This window comes from Lepus europaeus, chromosome 5 (assembly GCF_033115175.1).
Source record: "Lepus europaeus isolate LE1 chromosome 5, mLepTim1.pri, whole genome shotgun sequence".
Lineage (NCBI taxonomy): Eukaryota > Metazoa > Chordata > Mammalia > Lagomorpha > Leporidae > Lepus > Lepus europaeus.
Window position 1 is genome coordinate 109,577,734 of NC_084831.1, and position 24,857 is coordinate 109,602,590.

Sequence of the window (24,857 nt, forward strand, 5' to 3'; positions counted from 1 at the left end):
GTTTGGGGCTTATTTGAGAACTTTTAGAAATGGGGGTTATTTTATAGAATCTGAGATACCATGAATAGATCACGTACTTTCTAACCTGTGCCCAGTGCCTTAGGAGTTGCAAAGGCTTTTATATGTTTGGCCTCATTTACTGCAGCCTGCAGACCTTTCGGGGGGATAGGGTGGGGCGGGGAGGGGGAACTCTCTTACAGGTGATGGCCTGAGGCACAGGTTAAGGGGCCTAGCAGAGGTCAAAAGGAGCCAGCACCTGCCTGGGTCTCGGCACAGGTGGTCACCATTCTGCGTGCAAATCCACTGGCCACTCTTCTTGGCCTATTGCTCACAATCAGTTGCTGACTTTTTCACACATCCACTAGCAACTTGGATATGTTTTTTGACAGTATTTAGCAAGAAACAGATAGAAAAGAGACTAAAAATGACATTTAATCTAATTAAAACAATCAGTTTTGAATTTTTTTTTTTTTTTCATAGAGTGGACAGTGAGAGAGAGAGACAGAGAGAAAGGTCTTCCTTTTCCGTTGGTTCACCCCCCAGTGGCCACTGTGGCCGGTGCATTGAGGCCGGCGCACCGCACTGATCCAAAGCCAGGAGCCAGGTGCTTCTCCTGGTCTCCCATGCGGGTGCAGGGCCCAAGCACTTGGGCCATCCTCCACTGCCTTCCCAGGCCACAGCAGAGAGCTGGACTGGAAGAGGGAAGAGGAGCGACCGGGACAGAATCCGGCGCCCTGACCGGTACTAGAACCCGGTGTGCTGGCGCCGCAGGCAGAGGATTAGCCTATTGAGCTGCGGCGCCGGCCTCAGTTTTGGAAATTTTTAAAGGAAAGTACTGTATATTGGAACCAGGCACTAGTGTAATTGATTGAATATGAGCTGCAGATCAACACAAAGAAAACATCAACAGTGAACAATTACATGGTCCTGACTGTGCGCCAGGTACCATCTCAGCTTTTAACCCACAACTCAATCCTCACAGCGATCCTCCAATCCTGGGAGGTTGGTGCTCCTCCAACCTTCGTTTTCAGGTGGGGAAACTGAGACACAGTTTGTAATTGTCACACTCAGGATTTGAATCCAGGGGTTCTCATTCCAGAATGATTTTGACCATTCACTGTTCTGCCTCTGAGTAGATGGGCTGCAGCTCATGTCACCTGAAGAACATGTGAGCAAACTTGTGAGCAATTTTTGAGTGCTTACCTGGTGCCAGAATGCGTCCCAGCTAGGTTTGTATAATGGTTTAGTCTGACTTTCTGTTGCATCACAAAATGCCTGAAGATGGGCATTTATGAAAAAACAATTCAGTTAGCTCCTAGCTTAGGAGATTCAGGACTATAGCATCGACATCTGTTGGGCTGTGGTGAGGGCTCAGGCCATGACATGACAGAGACGCAAAAAGGGAACTGACCATGGGGCCCCCTTGTGCTGTGACAACCCACCTTGGTGAGGGGAACCAGGAGCTTGTAGAGAACTCTCGCGATCCCTTCTGACTCTTCTGACCTGCTCTCGTGCTCCCCGTGACCCGCTCACCTCTTACAAGGTCCAAACCACCATTCAGCATCGTCACACTGGGGACCAAGCTTCCAGCACATGACGCCCTGGGGGGACGCACTCAGACCATCCCCAAACTATAGCATATACGTCATCATATGTCGTTTAACTCATGGCTCCTGGGCCCCAATGGAGAGAATGAAGGGGATCGTCAGAGACAGCTGGCTGACATGCTGTGGTCTGTTCCGTAGCTCTGCTAGTTCCGTATTCACTCAGTTGCCAAAGCCTGGTCCTTTTTTTTTCTTAAGATTTTTTTAAAATGTATTCGAAAGGCAGAGTTACACTGAGAGAAGGAGAGACAAAGAAAGAGATAGTGAGAGAGAGGTCTTCCATCTGCTGGCTCACTCTCCAAATGGCTGCAATGGCTAGGGCTGGGCCATGCCAAAGCCAGGAGCCAGGAGCTTCTTCCAGGTCTCCCACATGGATGCAGGGGCCCAATTACTTGGGCCATCTTCTGCTGCTTTCCCAGGCCATTAACAGGGAGCTCGATCAGAAGTGGAGCCAGCTGGGTCTTGACCTAGTGCCCATGTGGGATGCTGGAATCACAGGCAGAAGCTTAACGTGCTATGCCACAATGATGGCCCAAGCCGTCATTATAACCACTGCAGTGGTTGTGAGCATTTGGTCAGACCTTTTTAAAAAGGTTTTATTGTATTTATTTGAAAGAGTTACAGAGAGAGAGAGAGAGAAAGAGAGAACAGAGAGCTTCCATATCCTGGTTCACTTCCCAGATGGCTGCAACAGCTAGAGCTGGGCTGGGCCAGGCCAAAGCCAGGAGCCAGAAGGTTCATCCAGATCTCTCACGTGGGTCCAGGAGACCATCTCTTGGGACATCTGCTGCTTCCCCAGGTACATTAACAGGAAGCTGCATTGGAAGTGGAGCAGCTAGGACTCAAACCAGTGCCCATATGGGATGCTGGCACTGCAGGTGGTGGCTTTAGCCACTGTGCCGCAGTGTAAGCCCTAGGACAGACCTTTTTAACCTTCTATACTTCACATATCTCAAGGAAGACTTCCTTTTCTATTGCTATATTAACAACTACCCCAAAGGCTGACTTGTTTAAAACAGCAACTGTGTTATTAACACCACAGTTCTGCAACATGGGTTGGGCTCAGCTGGGAAGTTGTTCTGCTGGTCCTCCCAATGGTCCCTGTGGGTAGCACTCACATGGGTGAGTCAGCTGACTTCTGCATTCTGTGTTCTCCTGGTTACAGCAAACCACAGCCCTAGGCCAGATTCAAGGAGCACCAGAGGCTTAGTTCAGTGTCACAGGCTCATTCCCAGAGTCTGTTCATTCTTACAGATTCCTGTATGTTAAAAAGTTAAGAAGGGACAGTTTTTGCCTTAAGGAGGTGTGTGAACATCAGTGAAAAGTGATAGCTGAGAGTCATCAGCAAGGAGAGAGAAAGAACCCACAAAAGCAGTCTCACCTCCCAGCCTTCTGGGAGGCCTTTGTGTTCATGATGATCCGTGCTGTGGGAGACTGGCATTGCTGAAGCTCCCTGCATCTAACTTAGCTGGCAGGGTTTAGCCATTTGGGTTTTTAAGTATGCTTCATTCATTGAAACTAAGAATATCTTAAAAATCAGCATTGACCATGAACCTGTCTGTCAAAGTTCTGCTCGCTGAGACCAGTACCATGGTGCTTTAGAAGACATGATTGCTGGATCGTTTGCTTTGCAAACAGTGGAGGTTCATGAGTGTGTGTGATTGTCACGTTATTGTGTTGAATAGGAACCGTTAGGGCTTGGATGTTGGTGTTTGAGCTACTAGCACCCAGTGTGTCTGTGTCTAGAGAAATGAGGCCTCCAGGGAAGTAATTGAGGTCACATGACGTCATGGAGCGGGACCCCAATACCATAGGATTAGCATCCTTTATATAAGAGACCATGGAGAGCCTGTACTCTCCACATGCACACAGCGGGGAAAGGCCATGTGTAGCCTTAGAAAGGGGAGGGCCCTCACCAGGAAGCAGAGGGGCCAGGACCTTGATCTCCAAGACGGTGAGAAATACACATACCCAGGCATGTGCTTTCCTGAGCTAGGGCGGAAATGCGGTGCACACTGGTCACTTTGGATCCCAAAGGCCAGAGCAGCATGGGGGCAGTAAGCACAGTGGTCCTGATGCTGTAGAGTAACTCTGCCTCCAGGGCAGGGCCTTGCTCTTTCCCTGGGACTTGGGTTTTGTAGCTGAAAGTTGGGGGAGGAAGAGTCTCCTAGGAAGAGTTAAATTGCAGTGATTCTGGGATATATCCAGAAATCTTGAAATCTGCCAGTGGTTCTGGGTCTGGTAAGCTCCAGGCTGGCGATGACCCCACTAAGCCAGACTCGGCTGTTCTCCAGCCCCAACGGTCTGTGAGCCCCAGAGCCATTGGTGGGACGTTGGAGTGTTTTGAACTTGACCATCAGAGGTTATGGCTCCCATTGTTACGGTTGTGATTTCATACAGTCTCATTTTTAGAAATGTGTGTTTTTCACATGGGTAGCTTCTTTTCAATAAGGATATTTTGCCAGTCCTCATCCCCCACTCCCCAAGAAAAGCACGAGAGATACATGAATAGGAGCTTAAAAGGGGAGTGTGAGGGTGCTGCCCCGCCCCCGTGGGCTGCGGGAGAACTTGGAAGGCAGGAGGGGAGCTGCCGTTTGTGGTTTGGTGCTGTGGTGCCTGTTAAGAGTGGCTTTAATGGGAGTGCCAGGTGCCCCACACTGAAGCCCTGTGTTTGTTCAGCTGCCTCCTGGCAGCAGCCACAGCTGGGTTGGCCTGCCTCGCACGGCGTCTGCCCACAAGCCTGGCACTGAGGTCTCAGGACTCACCCCTCACACAGCACTGCCCTGGAGGAGGAGGAGCTGGCACAAGCCAGGTGGGCAGGGGCCACCATGGGCAGCTGAGGGTGGGTCGTACTTCCTGAAGGCCGTGGTGCTGGGGTCCCCTGGCCCTGTCCTTGCAAAGCTGCCACCCAGCCTGCTCGGGGTCCGGCCCGGCCCTGTCTGTGCCATTAGAGATCTAGGTGGGCAGGCCCACTGCCCTCAGAGTCCAGACTTTTCATCTGTGCTCCTAGAGTTTTCCCAAAGCAGAGTCCTGATAAGGAGGAAGGAGAGATGGGGTGGGAGACCGGTTGAGCATCCCAGGTGTGTCTGTAGACTTCTGAAAGCGCCCAAGCCAGCGCTGCCTTTGATCCTGTGTCCCTGCTGTTTATCTTGGTGTGATTCAGCACAGTCATGTCAGGCCCTGGGGAAGCTGGTTCCCAGCCCAGGTGGGACAGGTGTACCGGAGGTTGGGCTGTGTGGAGAGGGAGGTGGTGGTAAGGCGGGGGCCACGGGAAGAGCCACGAGATCTCCAGGTGGACTGGCAGGGCAGACCTGGCGCCCTAGGGGAAGTGGTCCACTGACACCCAGTGGGCAAGGTCTGGCAGCATCTCTTTGCAGTGGGGAGGAGCCAGAGGGGTCTGCCGTAGCTGAATGGCTGCTCAGATGGTGGGTCTGTCATGTTGTCACCACGCTCAGAACCCTCCCTTGGATATGTGGGATGCTGGGAGGATGCACAACTGTGTTAGACTTGCCTTGTTTGCTTTCTGTGACCCAGAGAAGCAGATCTTGGCACAAACTTTAAGCAACTCCTAGTTCGGTCTTCTCCCTGTGGGTGTAGAGAGCAGTGGCCTCCTGAGGGCAGGCTATGGACATGCTTTTATTTGGATTACCACAGAGGGTATTTTCCAGGCTTGCCCTTCATGATCAAAAACCTAGAGTGGAGACAAGAAAGGCCAGGGTAAGAGCTTGGTGTCCCCGAGACTGCACTTGTGGGGGAGGGTGCAGTCTGTGGGTCCTGAACCCTGTTCATCATGGAGCATGGGGATTCAATAACCAGCCTTGCACCTGCTCACTCATCTTTTGCTGAAGGACCCTGTGGGGCCCCTCTTGGCCAGATACATTCCGAGCAAGGCCAGGGACCCTTGCTAGCTTGCACATACTGATTTGTTCCTGCTGCTGTGTATCTGAAGGGCCAGGGCACCTGAGAATCCAGGTACCCAGGAGAAGGACCTTCCTGCAGGCAGAGCCACGGATGTATTTCCCATCAGGTGGGCAGCTTCAAATCTCAAGTCCACAGAAACCAGCCTGCCTCCCAGCACGAGTTGATTCTGGACCTACCCCTCCTTGTCCTCCTCAGGTTCCAGGGTGATTGCTGGCTGTCATCTGTGTGGCACCTGTGTGGGCTGACATCCCAGTGCAGCTGTAAGATAAACCCTCTGATTAAAAGGCAGAAGAGCAGGAGATACAAACCCACCTGTGCTTACGTCGCAGTGGTTGTCGGTGGGAGTGGCGGCTGCAAGTAGCGCATTCTGGGGCCCGTGTGAATATTGCCATGCGTGGTCCTGTCGGACTGAAGTCAGTGAGCCCCAAGTCTGCAGAGCAATGGAGCATTTACATGTCTGTATAAATCCTGCCTTTTTTTTTTTTTTTAAGATTTATTTGAAAGGTGGGAGTAGGGGGTGGGGCGTGCAGAGAGAAATCTTCCATCTGCTTGTTCATCCCCCAATTGTCCACAGTAAGCCAGATCTGTGCCAGGCCAAAGCCAGGAACCTAGAACTCCATCCAGATCTCCCACGCAGGTGGCAGGGGCCCAAGTAGTTGGGCCATTGTCTCCTGCTGCTTTCCCAGCTGTAGATCCGACTCCTGCAGTTGGTAAATGGGGCCATCAGCTGTCTTGTCCTGGGTGAGAGCTGTCACAAAAAGCTTTCATTGTGGGTTCTGTGTTCAAGAGTCTTCTCCAAGACCAAAGCGTGGGCCTCAGCCACCCAGGCAGGCACACCCTAAAGAGCAGGGGTGGGATGGCCTTGGTGTCTGCACAGCCTTTGTGATGAAGCCCTTGGGGTCATCCCTGCCCTGTGCCCTCTCCTCTCTGCCCCCGTCTCGTCCCTCCCTTGGGCTCCTCCAACCTCAGGAACCAGTGACCTCAGCTAGCCCCGCAGCTGCCTGCATCCTCCTTCCCTTTGTGCACATGCATGTGTTTCCCTGATGCAGTGCCCCAAGCTGGGCGGCTTAAAGTTATTTTCTCAGCAGCTCCAAACCTAGATGTTGGCAGGGCCAAGGGATCTCAGGGACCTAGGCAAGTTCTTCTTCTTCTTCTTTTTAAGATTTATTTATTTGAAAGAGTTACACAGAGAGAAGGAATCAGAGAGAGAGAGAGAGAGAGAGAGAGAGAGGAAGAGAGGTCCTCCATCTGCTGGTTCACTTCCCAGTTGGTCGCAATGGCCAGAGCTGAGCTGATCTGAAGACAAGAGCCAGGAGCTTCTTCCAGGTCTCCCACGCAGGTGCAGGGGCCCAAGGACTCTGGCCATCCCCCACTGTTTTCCCGGGCCATAGCAGATAGCTGGATTGGAAGTGGAGCAGCCGGGACTTGAACCAGTGCCCATATGGGATGCTGGCACTGCAGGTGGCAGCTTTACCCGCTATGCCTCAGCGCCAGCCCCGGGAAATTCTTTGCTTCTTCCTCACTTCTGGTGATCGCTGGCTGTCTCTGCCTCTGCCAGCCCTGGGTATCCCTATAACTTTAGCTTAACTAATTGTCACATCCACAGAGACCCTATTTCCAGATGAGGTCACGTTCCGAGCTTCTGGGCAGATCCAAGTTTGGGGAGGCACTGCTCGGTACCACGGATTTCTGTGATGTTTGGGGGGGACAAGGTTTTAGCAGTGGCCTGTCTGCCCATGCTGCTTCCTCTGCCTGGCTCTGTCTGGCGCTTTGCAGTCCATTGTCTCTCATCTGTGAAGGCTTAACTCAGAGCTCAGCTTTGCCTCCTCTGTGTGTGATCTCCCGCGGGAAGCACCTTCCCCCTCCGCCCCCAAGCACGCGTGCTGTCTCTGCATCCCCTGATGGCACTTCCTGTCTGGGTGTTTATTGCTATGGGTTGAGTATATCCCTTTGAAGGTCTGGTTCCCATCCATATCTCAGGCCTTGGCACTTAGCAGGTGCTCATAATTCATAATTGCTGTGATGGAGCTAAAGAGGCTGGTTATTCGGGTTTCTCTGAACATCAGCATCCAGAGCTGGCCTGAAAGGCAGTGAACGCATACCCTGGAAGGAGGTCTTTGCAGACTTTCCTCTGTGATGAGAAAACCGTTTAGCACTTCGTCAGCACATTCCTAGGTGATCAGAATGACGACCTGGCATGGATGTAGGCACATAAGTACGTCCACGTTTTCACACGTGAAGAAAGCTGTTTGTTTGTTGACGGAGCTAGAGGGGTCAGAGTTAATATTTGAAAAGAAACAGCTGAAGCTTGACAAGGGGCCGGCGCACCTGGCCTGGCCTCATCCTGGCACTCAGCTTTGGGGGAAGTTGGAGACTGTGAGGTGTGAGGGCATTGACCTGGAGGAGCCCAGAAGCCCAGTGTTAGTTTCTGACTTTATTTTTATTTTTTTATTTTTTTGACAGGCAGAGTGGACAGTGAGAGAGAGAGAGACAGAGAGAAAGGTCTTCCTTTTTGCCGCCATTGGTTCATCCTCCAATGGCCGCTGCAGCCAGCACATCACGCTGATCTGAAGCCAGGAGCCAGGTGCTTCTCCTGGTCTCCCATGGGGTGCAGGGCCCAAGCACTTGAGCCATCCTCCACTGCACTCCCGGGCCACAGCAGAGAGCTGGCCTGGAAGAGGGGCAACCGGGACAGAATCCGGCGCCCCAACCGGGACTAGAACCCGGTGTGCCGGCGCCACAGGCGGAGGATTAGCCTGTTGAGCCGTGGCGCCGGCCAGTTTCTGACTTTAATTACGTGTACCGGTTTGATCTCAGAAACTATGAAGCCATAGTCAAGTCCAGGGGAAAGTGGGTGAACAGGACATGGGAGACCTTGTGTGTGTGTGTGTGTACGCGCACATGTGTGTATGCACGCGTGTGTGAGTCCATGTGTGGGTGTGGGTGTGCGTGTGTGTGTGTGTGTGTGTACAGCCTCATGTGGTTTTCTAGGTCTTGTTGTCCCGCTCCCCAGAGGAAGGGAGTTAAAAGGGAAATAAATGGCCACAGTCATTTCCTCCAAGCGTGTGATGGGCTTCCACAGGAGAGAAGGACCTGGATCAGAGGAAGAGGGGGTAGGCCCGGGTAGAACTTAAAGAGAGGATCTGTTAGTACCATAGAGAGGCAGCTTCTTGTGAAGCAGAAGCTGGCGCGTACTTGGGGCAGGGGTGGGGAACGCCCGGCCCCCGGGCCTTGGAAGGCCTACAGTCGTTTGGGCTGACGCTGCCAAGGAAACCACGGGCAGGACTCAAAATTCACTCACTCTGTAACAGGCTAATTTTTAAGTTGATCATTTTGTATGGCCCATGAATGATGTTATAAATATTCACATGTCCCGTGGCAGAAAAATGGTTTCCCCCACTGGCTTAAGGTGCTATAATAAGAATTAGTATATGGGGGCCAATGTTGTGGCCCAGTGGGTTACGTCACAGTTTGCGACGCTGATATCCCATTTCAGAGTGACGGTTCGAGTCCTGGCTGCTCTGCTTCTTGGGCCCCTGCCACCTTTGTATAAGACCCAGATAGAGCTCTGGGCCCCTGGCTTCGGCCTGGACTAGCCACAGCCATTGTGGTCATCTGTGGAGTGAACCAACAGATGCAAGATTCTCTGTCTCTCTCCCTCCCTCCCTCCATCTCTCTCTCTGTCTCTTCCCTCTGTCTCTGTTACTCTGCCTTTCAAATAAACAAAGCTTTCTCTAAGAATGCCTTGTCTTACTTAATGTTCAGAACAAACCTAAGCCAGGCGGGCAACTCCTTAGGGAGCCGGAGAGTGGAAGGTAGACTCCTAAGTCTCCTATTTGTCCCGTCCTAACTGCCCCACTCACTTTGAAGTCTTGGAAAGACATAGAACGCAGAATTGTCTCCATTAATAATTAAGCTCGTGAGACAACGGCCTCAAGGTGAAGCCAACCTCGGCCAGCACCTGGTACCCTTGGCTCTTAGAGCTGGCCCTAGAATTTCTGCCTCCCTCCCTCCCCCGGGCTTGCTGCCACCCTGTCGATAGCCTCTGGGTTACACCTTCTATCCATTGAGTGTTGGAGCCTGCTTGTCGTGGTGCAGCGTGTGTTGTCATTGCCAGCCTGCAAGTGCGCAGTCTGAGGTTGACAGAAATGAAGACTGGGTTCAAAATCAAGGGCGAATGGGAAGAGCCAGGAGTCGTCGCTGGGACCCGAGCCTGCCGCAGTTCTGCTGCACTTACTTCCTCCCAGGCACAGAGCAGAGGGGTGGCCGTGGGAGGTGTAGACTTGTTAAGCCTTTTTTTTTGGGGGGAGGGGTTCTGTTTTTCCTTCAGAATTTACCTTTCAAAAACACGTCTTTCAGATTTTCAGGAGCTAAAATTTGCACGTTTCCAAGTGCTTCTCCCCACTCTGTTTAGGAAACACAAGTGCAAGGGTGAGTCCCCGGGCTCTGTTGCCATGGCAGCCGGATACCAGGCGGCAGGGACACCGCAGATCTGTTTGTGGTTGAATAGACACAAAGGTGGCAGCCTTTCACATTCCACCCTCTTTGTCCTGTAAGGCCACTGGGTCAGCAGAGTTGAACAGGACAGCGTGGCTGGCGGATCGGATCTCTGGGCTTCTTGTGCTGCTCCACTGCCGCCCTGTCCTTGTGAGTTCAAGTTTGGACCAGCTCAGGCCTCTGCACAGTTGAGAAGGTTCCTTTCCCGTTGGTGACAGCAGCTGCTTCTGAGCCTGCGTGTTCCACTTTCTGTATTGTTTAATATAGATTTCCGGGCTTGGTGTAATCATGGATTTCTAAAAGTTTATCTATTTTTATTTATTTGAAAGGCAGAGAGAGAGAGAGACAGATCTTTCATCCACTGGTTCACTCCCCAAACGGCTGCAACAGCCACAGCCAAGAACCAGAAACTCTGGGTCTCCCACGTGGGTGTCAGGGGCCCAAGCACTTGGGCCATCTGCTGCTTTCCCAGGTGCATTAGCAGGGAGCTGGATCAGAGCAGAGGTGGGACTCCATTGCAGGCATTCCCGGCAGCATGTTAACCTGTGCCACAGCGCCAGTAGCTACAAGTGTGTTTTTATATGCAGATCTTGAGTGCATTTCTGTTATAATTAGGGATATCTCTGTGCCACTCCTACAAACCTGTGTGCTCCGGGGAGGGGCATTTCCCTGGGTGGTGATGTTGGCAGGTGTATTGGCCTGCGGTATTACTGGAGCTCAGAGATCACTGTCTTGCCATGAGTCTTTGATGGTTCGTGTTTATCTGATGTAGATTGGGATTCACTGAAGGGTTTGCGTTTGTTCATCTCTGAGGCCCTTCTGGCCTGGGAAATCCCGTACATTTGTGAAATACTTACTCAGAATCCTAGGCCCCCTGGGGGTTCCGTGAATGGATCCATGCAGGCCACAGGTATTATGCATGTGTGGCAAAATCAAAGGTGGAGACCCTTGTGTGTGAGGGACTCACGCAGGCTTGCCCATGAGCGAGGTTTAGTGTGCTGGACCCTCTGCAGGACGTCACAAGTCACGTGTCGGGGCTGCAAGTGGTGGTGATGGTGGCTTGAGGGGTAGAGCTGCCGGGATGGGAGAGTTAAAGGAAAAAAAACATGCCTGGAAGAAATCAGCGCTGCTGTGGCCCTGTGTGTCCCCTCTTTGGAAGGTACAGAGGTTCAAAAATGGGAGGAGTACTGAGCCCTGACATTGGCTCGGGGGTCGGTGCTGCCTGCGTCCTGGCCTTGCAGACTGTGCTGGGCTACCACCGAAGGTCAGGGAGAAAACCCGACAGCCTCGGGCCCGCGGACTGTGTGGCTCTGGGGGCCGTGTCCCCGTGTCCCCGTGTGACACATGCTGCACGGCCTGCTGACACGGCCTCCTCGTCCCGAGACCTCAGCGTGGCTGAGTCTGGTGGGGCGGAGGGGTGCCCGTAGCCAGGGGAGGAAAGGCTTGCTGGGTTTTCATCCAGATCACAACCACTGGTTTTCACGTGGGCCACACTGGTCACAGGTCCCCTTAAGCTCTCTGGAAATCCTCACTTGCTGAGTTTGCTGGGTATGCTGTGTCCAGCGAACCTTTCACTCTGCAGGCCCAGCCTTGGGCGTCAGCCTGGGAGGCCGGCCTGGCCCACACTGGCTCTGCTGCCCCCGAGCCGAGGTGACAGTGCCCGCGGAAGAGGAGGACCCCGCCCACCCGCACAGCCCATCTCGTCGGGAGCTCCTGTGTGATGCCCTACCCCTGGGCATCCCCCGGGGGACCCCTAGGGCTCTCGGGTGGGTTTAGCCCTGGCCTAGTTTGGACAGTGGCCTCCAGGGCCGGCCCTGTCTTGGAAGGTTGGGAGCTGTGGGCCCTGCTGGGCCTGGTGCAGGCAGAAGTGACTTCCGCAGGCAGCAGGGGGCTCTCACTCGCCCTAGGCTCGTCCCCGCGGCCTGGCTGAGCTCAACAGCAAAACCCAACAACCACAATAGTGTTTTGCTCTGGAGAGGGACCCTAGGTGGATCTCTGAAAATTACCTTTGGATTTTTTTCAACATTTATGTATTTTTATTTGAAAGGCAGAGTTAGAGAGAGAGAGAGGTGAAGCAGAGAGAAAGAGAGATCTTCCATCTTCTGCTTCACTCCCCAAATGGCTACCACAGCCAGGGTTGGGCCAGGCCAAAGCCAAGAGCCTTGAACTCCATACATGGGTGGCAGGGGCCCAAGCACTTGGGCCATCTTCCACTGCTTTCCCAGGCCATAGCAGGGAGCTGGATTGGAAGTAGAGCAGCCGGGACTTGAACCAGTGCCCGCATGGGATGCCAGCGTTGCAGGTAGGAGCTTAACTAGCTGCTCCGCACCGCCAGCCCCACCTTCTGATTTTTGAATTCCCATCAGGGACATAGATTCTGCTGACCTCCAGGTGTGGCGAGATGTTTGGGTACATATAGGAGCCGGGGGTGAAAGAGTCTGAACTGCAGTGTGTGTGTGTGTGTGTGTGTGTGTGTGTGCGCGCGATCGATGCACGTGAGCTGGTGGTAGGCGGTGTGGGCGCACCTACCACAGAGCAAGTGTGAGAGTCAGGGAGAGCCGGGTGGAATACCAGGAGGTGAAGCAGCAGCTGACCCTGTCCCGAGCAGCCACCTGCAGAGGGGCGAGGGGGAGCTGGGGATCAAGGGTCAAGTCTCCGGAGCACGCAGAGGGGGCTCTGCACAGAGATCCATAAGGACCCCGGCTCAGCGCAAGGGCCCCTCCGCCCCCAGGGAAGCGGCTCCTGCTCCCCACGCTGTCCTAGGCGCTTGGCAGCTCTTCCCAGTGCTCCTGAGCCCCACCCGTGCCAGGGGACAAGCAGCTCACAGTCACATAGCTTCCGTTCCACCTGCCAGGCCGAGGGGAAATTGCTCCCATCTCATGTTCCCAGGGCTTGGCAGACTGCGGTACCTGAAGAGCAGGGAGTGAGCGGCCGAGGCACTGGGTTGTGGTGGGGGAGTTTTGGACTCCTGGAAGCGTGGTCTGAGCACGTTTCCTTGGGTGGGCCTGTCCCTGGCTGGGACGGCGTTAACTAGCCGCCTTAACGCCGAGCGCAGATCAGTGAGACGCTGCTGGGGATGTAACTTACAAAGCCTTGCCGTGACTGTTGGGTGGGGGCGTGGCTGACAGACTTGTAGGTCATTTGTAGACTGTAGGTCAAACTCTTAAAGCAGAGCCTCAGGAGCGGCTGGGGTCGTGGTTGACAAAGCCTCCAGCTGGTCAGCCAGGGGCTGCCTCTGCTTGGTGCCCAGTGGCGCTCTCGAGTGCCTCTGGGAGCCTAGGAATGCTGTGTGGTCATCCAGGAAGCATGGGCAGCCCCGTCGTGGTGCTCCACCCGCCCTGGTGCTCCATCCATTGTCCTTAAGCCCTCTCAGCTGAGCTGTTTAGCCATCAAGAGGCTCTAAACAGCAAGATGGAAACATCGGCAGCATCTAGTGAGCAACTCGGGGACCAAACACTGAACCTCCAGTAGGCCTTCCTCTCCTGGGGGTCCTCATTTCCCTCTTTGGGAAACTGAGGAAGCATAGGACAAGTTCTGTGTAATCGAAGCCAGATGGAACTTCTTCCTCTTTCGACTGTTGGCTCTGGGGTTCTGTGACCAGTGGGAGAGGTCGTCGAGACGGTGGGCAACAGGACCTCACATTTAAATTCCCAGCCTGGGGAAGGGTGTGCTGGGAGCTGCCAGCCCCTGCCGGGAGGCCGTCCTACTCAGACTCAGGAAGGCTGTTTTTCCGCTCTAGCCACACTGATTGAACAAAACGCCTTGGCACTGACTTTGCCCTTCTCTTCCCAGCATCCAGCGAGCGGCTTTGGTGGTGCTGGAAAATTACTACAAAGATTTCACCATCTACAACCCGAACCTCCTGACAGCCTCCAAGTTCCGAGCGGCCAAGCACATGGCCGGGCTGAAAGTCTACAACGTGGATGGTGTGTGCCTTGAAACACTGTCAAGCTTGGGCGGAGTGGGCACAGTTGCATGACATCGGGGGTGGACGTCACACTGTGTGTGCTTCTGCTTCCCCTCTGTGCTTGCCTGTTGGGGCCTTCACTCTACAGGACAGTCAGGCTATCTTCCTCCCCCTCCCTCTCTCCCTCCCTCCCTCCCTCCCTTCTTCCCTCCCTCCTTCCTCTCTTCCTTTCCCTTCCTCCTCCCGACCTCCCTCCCTGGTGCAAACATATCTTCGGAGGAACATTGATCAGCAGTTTACATATGTGGGAAGTTTCATTCATTTAGGGATTGAATGATTGGAAACAACAGTGGTGTGTGTTTCCCGCCTCCTTGTGGGAACACCTTGTATTGAAAGCTTTCAGGAGAGGGCTGCGTTTTCAAAAATTGGACGAATCACCAGAGACTCACAGGGCTCTGCCAATCCATCAGGACTGGCCATCTCAGTAGTTCTGGATCTGGTGAGGCACTCACGGGCCGTTCTCAGCCCTGGCCGAGCTGGGGAGGAGAGGGTGGCAGGAGGCCAGCAGGCAGGCTGGGGCAGTCTGGGCAGTGTTTCAGGCTATCAGGTGATTGAGTGTAAGACACAGGACACCGTGTCACTTCTCGCTGGGCAGCCCGGGTCGGGGCAAGAACTGTGCAAACCCTCGAAATGGATCATGTTGTCAACAGGTTAGGTGATTTACACACGGGGTCAGTCTACCGTGGCAGTCCCCGTCCTCCCTGGCCTTGTCTGCCCAGGTGCAGGGCGCCCTGCCTGGTGAATCCCGCAGCGTTGGTGGAATTCTCCTGTGACCTGGGAGCTTAGCAGAGATCCCCCCTGGTGGAACCGGGTCACAGCCCAGTGCGTCACCCCTAAGAAAGCCACAAACCTGCCTTAGCCCACTGAAAAGCTGAGGTGCCCCAAATGAGACAGGGCTGTTGCATGTGCGTGAATACTCAGGTTGTTTCTCTTGGTTGCTGTGCCACCCCGGCACGGCTCGGCATCCCGTGCGTGACCAGTGTGACTCTCTTTCTTTCTCTGTCCCTATTTTCCCTTCCCTCTCATCTGCTCTCATTGTCTCGGGCTGAAATGGGACGTGCAGCTGCCCAGGTGGACAAACTGCAACTTTGTGTGACAGACGGTGAGTGCCATCTTCACACACGCTGCTGACACTCCCTGCCCGCGTTTGCCCCGTCCCGTGTCTCTTCAGCCCTTCTGCGTTCTTTTCCATTTCCGCCGGTCAGATTGGCATCAGGCAGTTAGATGTCCCTGCTCCTGTCTGTGCCCTAGCCACAGTGAATGTGAAGCCGGGCGACTCCATGCCCTAGCCTGGGAAGTTAGGTCTAGGATTGGTGCGTGTGCTTCAGCCAAGCTGGGGGCACCGTGTTGTCATTGTCTGCTTGGCGTCCCGGCCCCTTAGGATTAAAACCGCTCTTGTTCCACCACCCTTCCCCAAAGGCCCCAGCAACAATGCCACCGGCCAGTCACGAGCCATGATCGCCGCAGCTGCCCGGCGCCGAGACTCGAGCCACAACGAGCTGTACTACGAAGAGGCCGAACACGAACGGCGGGTGAAGAAGCGGAGAGCGAGGTTCGTGCCCTCTTGCTGGAGGCTGGCTTTGCTCTTTTTACCGTGAGAATGAAGTTTCCATGTATGTACAGATGGGACCTGCCTGAGCCTGGGGTGTGCACTTTGCTCTGGTGTTGCTGGGAAGGCTGTGCAGACAAAGGTCGGCAGTTCTGGCCCCACCTGCAAAGGTTATGAAGATGAGGTGGCGAAAGGGCTCAGCCATCGCCGGCAGCACTGGCATCTCGTGTGAGCGCCAGTTCGAGTCCTGGCTGCTCCACTTCCAGTCCAGCTCCCTGCTATTGCACCTGGGAAAGCAGCAGAAGGTGGCCCAAGCGCTTGGGCCCCTGCACCCACATGGGAGACCCAGTTGGCATTTCAGGCTCCTGGCTTCACCTGGCTCAGCCCTGGCCATTTCAGCCATTTGGGGAGTGGATCAGCAGAAGGAAGATCTCTATTTCTGTCTCACCTTCTTTCTCTCTAACTCTGCCTTTCAAATAAATAATTAAATTTTAAAAGCAAAAACAAAAGATGGGGCCTGAGAATTTGCATTCTAATGTGTCCTCAGAGGATGCTCTAGCAGCTGGTCCTGCCCTGGCTTTGCAGATCCGGTTATACACAGGTGCTTAAAGAACTTTGTGGAAAAGGAAAGAAACATTTCTTTTGGTGGAAACAAATTGGGACAGCCATGCATAGTTTTTTCCTAACATGTATTTTCCACGAACATTTTGATTTTTTTTTTTTGATAGGCAAAGTTAGACAGTGAGAGAGAGAGAGAGACAGAGAGAAAGGTCTTCCTTCCGTTGGTTCACCCTCCAAATGGCCACTATGGCCGGCGCGCTGTGCTGACCCGAAGCCAGGAGCCAGGCGCTTCCTCCTGGTCTCCCATGTGGGTGCAGGGCCCAAGCACTTGGGCCATCCTCCACTGCCTTCCCGGGCCACAGCAGAGAGCTGGGCTGGAAGAGGAGCAACCGGGACAGAACCGGCGCCCCAACCGGGACTAGAACCCCAGAGTACTGGCACCACAGGTGGAGGATTAATCTAGTGAGCCACGGCACAGGCCATGATGTTTTAAAAATTACTTATTTGAGGGGCCAGCACCCTGGCTTACTTGGTTAATCCTCCGCCTGCGGCGCCAGCATCCCATATGGGCGACGGTTCTAGTCCCAGTTGCTCCTCTTCCAGTCCAGTTCTCTGCTGCAACCGGGAAGGCAGTGGAGGATGGCCCAAGTGCTTGGGCCCTGCACCCGCATGGGAGACCAGGAGGAAGCACCTGGCTCCTGGCTTTGGATCAGCACAGTGCGCCGGCTGCGGTGGCCATTGGGGGGTGAACCAACGGAAGGAAGACCTTTCTCTCTGTCTCTGTCTCTGTCTCTCTCACTATCTAACTCTATATGTCAAATAAATTTTTTAAAAAATTACTTATTTGAGATGTGCAGAGAGACAAAGAGCTCCCATTGGCTGGTTTAATCCCCAGATGTCCTCAGTGGGGGAGGAGGGAGAGTGAATCAGGAGCCAGACACTCCATCCAGGTCTCTCACATGAGTGGCAGGAACCCAAGTACTTGAGCCATCACCCCTGCCTCCCGGGGTCCATGTTGGTGGGAAGCTGGAGTCAGGAGCCAGAGCCAGGAATCACACGCAGACACTCTCACATGGGACACAGGCGTCTTAACCGACCTCTCACTTGCTTGGCTGGATGCCTGCCCCTGCGTGAGCTTTCGGACTAGCCTGCTATGAGCCGAGGGAGACAGAGGTGGTTCCCATCCTGAGCGCTGCTGCTCTCCCTCGCTCTTCAACAGGATGCTGGGCCATGGCTGGACCCAGGGGGCGCAGCCCGGGGTCCTCACAGCTTCCGTGTGCACACGCCCCCTCTCCGTGTGTGCGCAGCGTCTGGGGCCTCAGACCTTTCACCACAGAGACACCAGAGAGGGCTGCAGTGTGTTTCCCAAGCTCCTTAGCGGCAGCATTGGGAACAGTCCTCTCCTGGCCTCGGGGCTCCTTCCTCCCGAGACCCCTCGCGCAGGTTACTATCTGCCATTGCCGGTCCAGGGGACAGCCCAGGCCGGGAGCAGTGCACACAGGCAGGCCCTGGGGGCGGAGGTGGTAGGCGGCACCCTTCCGGCCCTCACCCCGTGGCGGGCAGCGTCCTGATGACTGTTCTGCGTCGTCTTCCAGGCTGGTGGTCGCCGTGGAAGAGGCCTTCATCCACATCCAGCGTCTGCAGGCCGAGGAGCAGCAGAAAGCGCCGGGGGAGGTGATGGACCCCAGGGAGGCCGCGCAGGCCATCTTCCCCTCCATGGCCAGGGCGCTGCAGAAGTACCTGCGCACCACCCGGCAGCAGCACTACCACAGCATGGAGAGCATCCTGCAGCACCTGGCCTTCTGCATCGCCCACGGCATGACCCCCAAGGTGCGCCGCCGAGCCGGCCAGTCCCCTTGTGGGCTTACTGGGAGCCCTAGGCCAGAGGCGGCCCTGGGACACAGAGTGATGAGAACTGGCAGTTCTCACTCACCTTACGTTATCTTCTTAGTAATGGGTCTTTGGATGCGTCAGAGGGGAGGCTTCCCCCGGGAGACAGCGTGGAGCAGGGATTCTCTGTGGTCTCTGGAGCAGGAGTGACTCGTGCTAACCCAATTCCTGCCCCAGCAACCTGTGTCACCTCGGGCAAACAGCCAGGTGGCCTTGTGCCTTGGGTTCCTAGCCTCTACTGTGGGACCCTGCTAAGACCACCCACATGGTGTCTTTCTGGGGAAGGTCTAATACATGTGAAGTGCTTAAAACAGTACTTGTCATGAGATGCACTGACTTAATAGTTATCATGGGTGGTGGAAATAATGCCATCACTTTGATTGGCATTTTAGGTGCTGTGGAATTAGTTTTACCAAATGGATTTTTACATCAAGATACTGGAGCACTTTCGGGATGTTACATGTATCCAACAGAGGGCCATGGCCAAGGAGACAAAATATGATAGTTGGTCCCCCTTTATCTGAGGGGGCTGCAGTCTAGGGACCTTAGTAGATGTCTGAAAACACAGATGGCACTGAACTGTTTATGTAGTGTTTTCTCTCATACTCACATACATGTGATAGAGTTTAACTGATGAACCAGACACACATAGAGGGTAACAACAATAGTAATAAAATAGATCAGTTATAGCCGTGCACTGAGGTACTGATGCTGTGACTGTTACCTGGTGAGCTGCATTGCTGAGCAGCTAACCCGTGGGTATCTGTGTACTGGCTGCCCTGGTCAGAGGGGTAACGCACCCACTGGATGGGCCGCGAGGGGACCGCGTGAGATTTCATCACTCCTCTCACAACAGAGCACGATTTAAACCTTAAAGAGTCGTTTAGTTTTGGAATTTTCCAATTAACATTTTCAGAGCACCGGAACCCGAGGGTAGCTGAAACCGTGGAGGAGCAAAGCCACAGGTGGCAGGGGCTGTGCTGTAGCGTGAGGGCATGGTAAATGACGCGCGTTCAGGTCCCGCCTCCATCACTTCATTGGTTTGTGACTGTGCACAAGTTATTGTATGCTTGTTTCCTCTTTTATAGAATGGGATCCATAGTAATCTCTCCCTAACAGGATTATTATACAAGAACCACCCGAAATATGACAGGCTGGCATGTAAACCTCCTGGCAGAGAGGAAGTGATGGCATGTAGTGCACGTGTGACACGTGGTGGTGCTGTGTGTGCTAGGGCTCCTGTTCCTCCCTGCACTGTGCTCTTGGGTGTCTGGCTGGTCAGGCTGTCAGTCAGTAACAGCCTTAGGAAAACACTACAGAAATAACCAGCAGGAAACCTTAAGGCTCTCCTGGTTTTTGGGCTCCCTAAGCCCTCTCTTAAGAAAAGTGTTTGGCACAGTCACAGGTATACGCAAATATACACAGAGGTGTGTTTTTTGCAAAGTAATTGTAAGAAGTCCAAACCGTACCTAAATTTAAAATAGAGCAGTGGCTTATAAACTCTGGTCTGTCGCTTGTTGAAACACGGAAACATCTTCCTTGGACTATTAAGTTACAAAGGGCAGAATGCCACACAGTAGGAACACCACAGCTGCCGGTATGCAGAGTGATGGTTTGTAAGAGGTGGAGCAGAAGAGTTATTTTCCTTTTCTTTCAAAAGTTTTGAACGTTTCCTGATGGATTTCTGGTTCATTTTTTTAATTGTACTTTCCTAAATTAAAAATAATAATCTTTGTATAAATGTGCAAATGTTAAAGAAAAGTGTAATGGAGAAAGTGAGGTTGTCCTCCCTAAGCAGTTCGTACTGAGGAGAAGCTGCTGTATTTCCTACAGATGGTGGTGTGTGTGTGCGTGTGCGTGTGCGTGTGTGTGTGTATGTGAGAGAGAGAGTGGGAGAGAGAGGAAGAGAGAGGTAGAGCAGAATGGAAAAACGAGATGTGTTCACAGTTTATAGAAGGTATGTATGTATGTAGGTAGGTAGGTGGATAGGTGGGTAGGTAGATATTTGGGGGGGAGGGGCCACTTGCTTTCTTCAGTTAAAGCTCTCCCTTGGCTGTCTTTCCATATCAATACATACAGCTCCAACCCATGCAGGTCAGACTCATTCCTTGTGTGTATGTGTGTATGTTTAAGATTTACTTATTGGCCCGGCACCGTGGCTCACTTGGCTAATCCTCCGCCTGCGGCACAGGCATCCCATATGGGCACCGGATTCTAGTCCAGGTTGCTCCTCTTCCAGGTCAGCTCTCTGCTGTGGCCTGGGAGTGCAGTGGAGGATGGCCCAGGCCCTTGGGCCCTGCACCTGCATGGGAGACCAGGAGGAAGCACCTGGCTCCTGGCTTCAGATCAGCGCAGCACACCAGCCGTAGCGGCCATTGGGGGGGGGGGGGGGTGAACCAACAGAAAGAAGACCTTTCTCTCTGTCTCTCTCTCTCACTGTCTAACTCTGCCTGTCAAATAAATAAATAAAAATTTATTTATTTATCTGAAAGGCAGAGTTACAGAGAGAGAGAGAGAATCTTCCATCTGTTGGTTCACTTCTCAAATGGCCACAGTGGCTGGGGCTGGACCAGGCTGAAGCCAGAAGCCTGGACTCCCCTCTGGAGAAGGGAGGAACCCAAGCACTTGGGCCGTCTTTCTCAGTCTTTCCAGGTGCATTAGCAGAAGCCTAGACCAAAAACGGAGCGGCCGGGACTCCATAGGCGCTCATAAGGGATGCCAGCATCTCGGGCGGCATAACCCACAACTCCAGCTCCTCACTCCCTGTTAAACTGATGCCTGTTGATTCACATTTGGATTAGGGCTTCTCATGAGAGCCAGGGGCTGGCTGTTTGCATTCCCAGACTTCACATGAAAACTGTCATTGGTTGTATTTGTGTGGCACCTGCCACTGCCTTCACTGTGTGCCCACAGAGTTGAATGGTTATGGTGGGAAGGCTGAACTGCTGAAAATATTTACATTTATAGAAAAGTTCACCAACCCCTGGTCAAAACGGGGTGGCGATGAGTGTCTTTTTTGCATATGTACCAGTGCAGGTCTCCCTGGAGGACCCATTTCTAGCAGAAGAACATCTGGATCAAAGTTAAAGATCGCTCCAGATGTCCAGGATCCTTCAGCGTCTGCTTTTGCCCCTGGCTTCCCCACACACTTGGCAGGATGTGATGTTATTCTTTCTGCATCACTGTTCATCTAAAAGGAGGAACATATTTTTTATTATTTAAATTCGTGTTTCTTTAGTTATTAGCATGATAGGCAATGTTTCCTTATTTTCCATTCTTCTATACATTATTTTACATTTCTTAATTGTTGAATTGTTTCTTTTTCTTATGATTGCTAAGAGCTGTCTTCATATTAGAAGTATCAAAGTAGACACGACCCTACCTTCTGTCCTGGAACAGCCGCCCAGAGGTCAGAAATAGCAATCCTGGCAGTAGCAGGGCAGTGTGCATGGAGGGAGCTACCAGTTCCGACTGCCCTTGACCTCTGAGAGCAGACTGGTAGGGCCCAGTGTTTCTGTGTTTTACTGCCTCTTCTCACAGCCAAATCAGTGTATTTATTTGATTTGATCCACACGGTTGAGCCCCTTATGTGCCAGGCACATTAGAAATTCATATTAAAAAAAATAAAAATAAAAAAACGCAAAAATAGTTCCTGTCCTGCAGGAGAATGGAGCCCAGAGTGAGGACTGCAGCTCTGTGCCACCTTGGAGTGGGGTGCGGTGTCAGTGATGGCTCTGGGCAGACCATGGCTCCAGCCAGCCCCACCTTGCTTGCCCTGGCTGTGCTCGCCATGCCTGGCAGTGCTGTGAGTGCTTCCAGAGAGCCTTTGCCGTGAGTTCGGTAGTGCCGTCGTCCCCACTTACAGAGACTTGTGCAATGTCACACAACCCAGGAGTCACAGTGCATGCACATTTTTTTTTTTTTTTTGAGGCAAAGACAGGGAGAGCCCCTAACCATGGACTCATCCACAAGGAATCCAGTCCAGGTCTCCCCCGTGGGTGGCAGGGACCAAACCCTTGAGGCATCACCTACCGCCTCCCAAGGTGCTTATTACCAGGAAGCTGGGATCAGGAGTGGCCCTGCGGTACTGAATTGCAAGTGTCTTAACCCCTATGACAGATGCCTGCCCTGAGCACGCACCGTTGCCATGTCAGAGAGGCTTCCCCCAAATGACACAGTTGTGAGAGTCCACCACAGGGATCTGCTGCGACAGGCTGGGCTCTGCTCTGAGGTCTCAGCTTACTTGGGAATTGTTGGGTGAGAAGGTGACCCCTAGCGGCCTCCCTAATTGCTCTCTATCACCCACAGGCCTTCCTGGAACGGTACCTCAGCGCGGGCCCCACCCTGCAGTATGACAAGGAGCGCTGGCTGTCAACGCAGTGGAGACTGGTCAGCGAGGAGGCCGTGACCAGCGGGTTGCGAGACGGACTCGTGTTTGTCCTCAAGTGCTTGGACTTCAGCCTCGTAGTCAATGTGAAGAAAATCCCATTCATCGTGCTCTCGGAAGAGTTCATAGACCCCAAGTCCCACAAATTCGTCCTGCGCTTACAGTCGGAGACGTCGGTTTGAGAGTTCTATATTTGTGGCTTTATAAAAAGAGGAATATATAGAGATCTATCTATCTATCTGTGTGTATACCGAGGGGTATCTGTTGAGTTGTCTGTTCTGTTCTCTCCGTGGCTGACTGAAGCTGGCAGGTGATGGACCAGCCTCCTTTTTGACCATCAGCACTTTATTTGGAAGAAAGCAGGGGAGGTGCACTCGGAGGAAGGGGACACCGAACTTTCTAGAAAGGACTTCTGCGGAAGCCGTTCCCCGGAGCGTCTTTGACAGCTGTAACCAAAGCGGAGCCGCTGTGTTCCGGGAGCCTCGCCTTACAACAACCCAGCCGGTCCACCTCGGAGGCTTCCAGGGGACTCACTGTTAGTCTGTTTCAGGATCCCAGGCCCTACACGTCCACGTGTTTGTGTGTGTGTGTGTGTGTCAGACTGTCCAGTACCGCGTCCCCCACGGAAGCTGTGGGCGGTTCAGGAGATGCCTGTTTTACCTTTGCTCGCTGTTGCCTTAGATTCCTCAGAGAAAGATCCCAATGACACAAACGTGCACTCTCAGTTTACAGCTATTAAGGGATCTGCTTATAGTTTTTTTTTTTTTTTTTCCTCCCTTAAAGAGATAACCTGCCTGCTCTTTTTCTGACCCTGCTCTCTCCTGGCCTCAAGCAGCCAGGCCTTTCCCAGCCCTGGAGTTCTGCACTGACTCCCCCTCCCCCACCTGCCAGGCAGCCCTGGCCACCCAGGCTGGTCCTTGCAGACCTGCACTCTGTGTGTGCGATCCAGCTGTTGGCATAGCCTGGGGCGGTTCCCCAGGTTGACCCCCTAGCAAAGTGTGGGGTGCCCACCAGGTAGAATGCAGGAGAGCAAGGCAGCTGGAATGCCCCTTGGAGGCTGCAGCAAGAGCCCTACCCCACCCAATCCTCCCCACTGCTCCCCACCGCCCAGGGAAAGACTAACACTGTGACCCCAGGCCTGGCAGGGGCAGCTTGGAGCCCTCGGAGTTCCTGGGGGAAGTAAGACCCCTGAAAGCACATACCGAGCCGCCCTGCCGAGGGAGACCAGACAGTACCGGCCGCACTGGCAACGGCTGCTGTCCAGGCCCTGTGTTTTCTGACCAGCGTCACTGTGCAGTCCATCACCTCGGCCTCTTACTCCCCAGAAAGGGGCTTGTTTAGCTCCTGAGGTGCAAATAACACTTTGTTGGTCCCATGGGGAGAAGGGAAAGGAGAGAAGAGGGAGCCCATCTTCAGGTCTGGAGTGACTCACCTGGCCTCTGTGTCTTACACGCAGCTGAGTGCAATGCAGTGGGCTCCCTCACCCCCGCCCCAGCCGGCCCAGGGGAAGCAGGTGCTGACTCCTCCCACCCCGAGGGAGCCTGCTGCAAGGGAAGCTCCTTCCAGTTAGCTTGCAGTGAGCTATCTTTGCCTCCGTTTGCCTTCCTGTATCTGCTGCAGACCCATACAAAGTATTTCCTCTTGCTTTCCCCAGGGACTGAGGCCACTCAGTCACCTCACCCGAGCAAAGGATGACACTGTCCAAATGTTCTTTATCTGTGTGCACGTGCCCTTACCATTTCATGCGGTCCATGGGCGGGATGGTATTTTGCGCATCCGTTCCTCAGTCAGAATTGACTGTGAATGTTTGCAATGCACCTGTACCTGAAGAAAGTAAAGCACATTCCCGAACCAGCAGTCTTCCGCTCCAAAAGCTGTGTGGAAGAAGAAGGAAGGGGAAACCCAGGCAGGTGGCGGCGTGGAGCCAAGATGGACTTTGAGAGGCACCTGCTGTGTAAGCCTGGTGCTTTCCTTCTTAGCTTCTGCCTTTGGGTCCCTTCAACTGGAAGTTCCTTATGACGTCTTTCTCAGGAAATATTTGGGAGATCGCGTGCGGGATGGCGAAGCTGCGTGAGACCTCGGCCGTGTCCAGGTGGGGCAGAGGCCTCTGCGTCATAAGGATGCAGCTGGAAAGGCCATACATGGATGCACATTCAGATGACAATGACACTACTGCTCAGCATTCCGAATCCCTGTGCTTCCCGCCCTGCTCTCAGTGGCCATCCCAAAGGGGTGAAGTTGGATTCATGTGCTTTGGTGTGTACATCCCAGCAGGGTGAAGAAAGGTTTAAATTAAGGAAAATTTATTTTCTCCCTCTCACAGTCTTTGCATAGGAGAATGTCAGACTTTCTGAAATTATTGTTTCTGTTTTAAATTGAGTATCGATTTTTTTTTATGCTGACTTTGTATTGGGTTCTTTTTGAAATAACAAAATAAAATGCAAGAACTTTGTAAAGCCTTTGCACTTTCAACCTCTTAAT

General features: G+C 53.3%; 1 protein-coding gene across 2 annotated transcripts in view; it reads left to right on the top strand.

Moving 5' to 3' along the window:
• VANGL1 (VANGL planar cell polarity protein 1) overlaps positions 1-24,857 on the top strand; it is a 51,343-nt gene extending 26,486 nt beyond the window's left edge. The window contains exons 6-9 of one of the 2 annotated variants that reach the window (XM_062192029.1): positions 13,815-13,948; positions 15,409-15,541; positions 17,695-17,929; positions 22,298-24,857. In XM_062192029.1, the coding sequence (XP_062048013.1) occupies positions 13,815-13,948; positions 15,409-15,541; positions 17,695-17,929; positions 22,298-22,558 (763 nt within the window). In that variant the 3' untranslated portion in view covers positions 22,559-24,857. The remainder of the gene's footprint in view (positions 1-13,814; positions 13,949-15,408; positions 15,542-17,694; positions 17,930-22,297) is intronic. The other variant, XM_062192028.1, reaches the window with a different exon arrangement.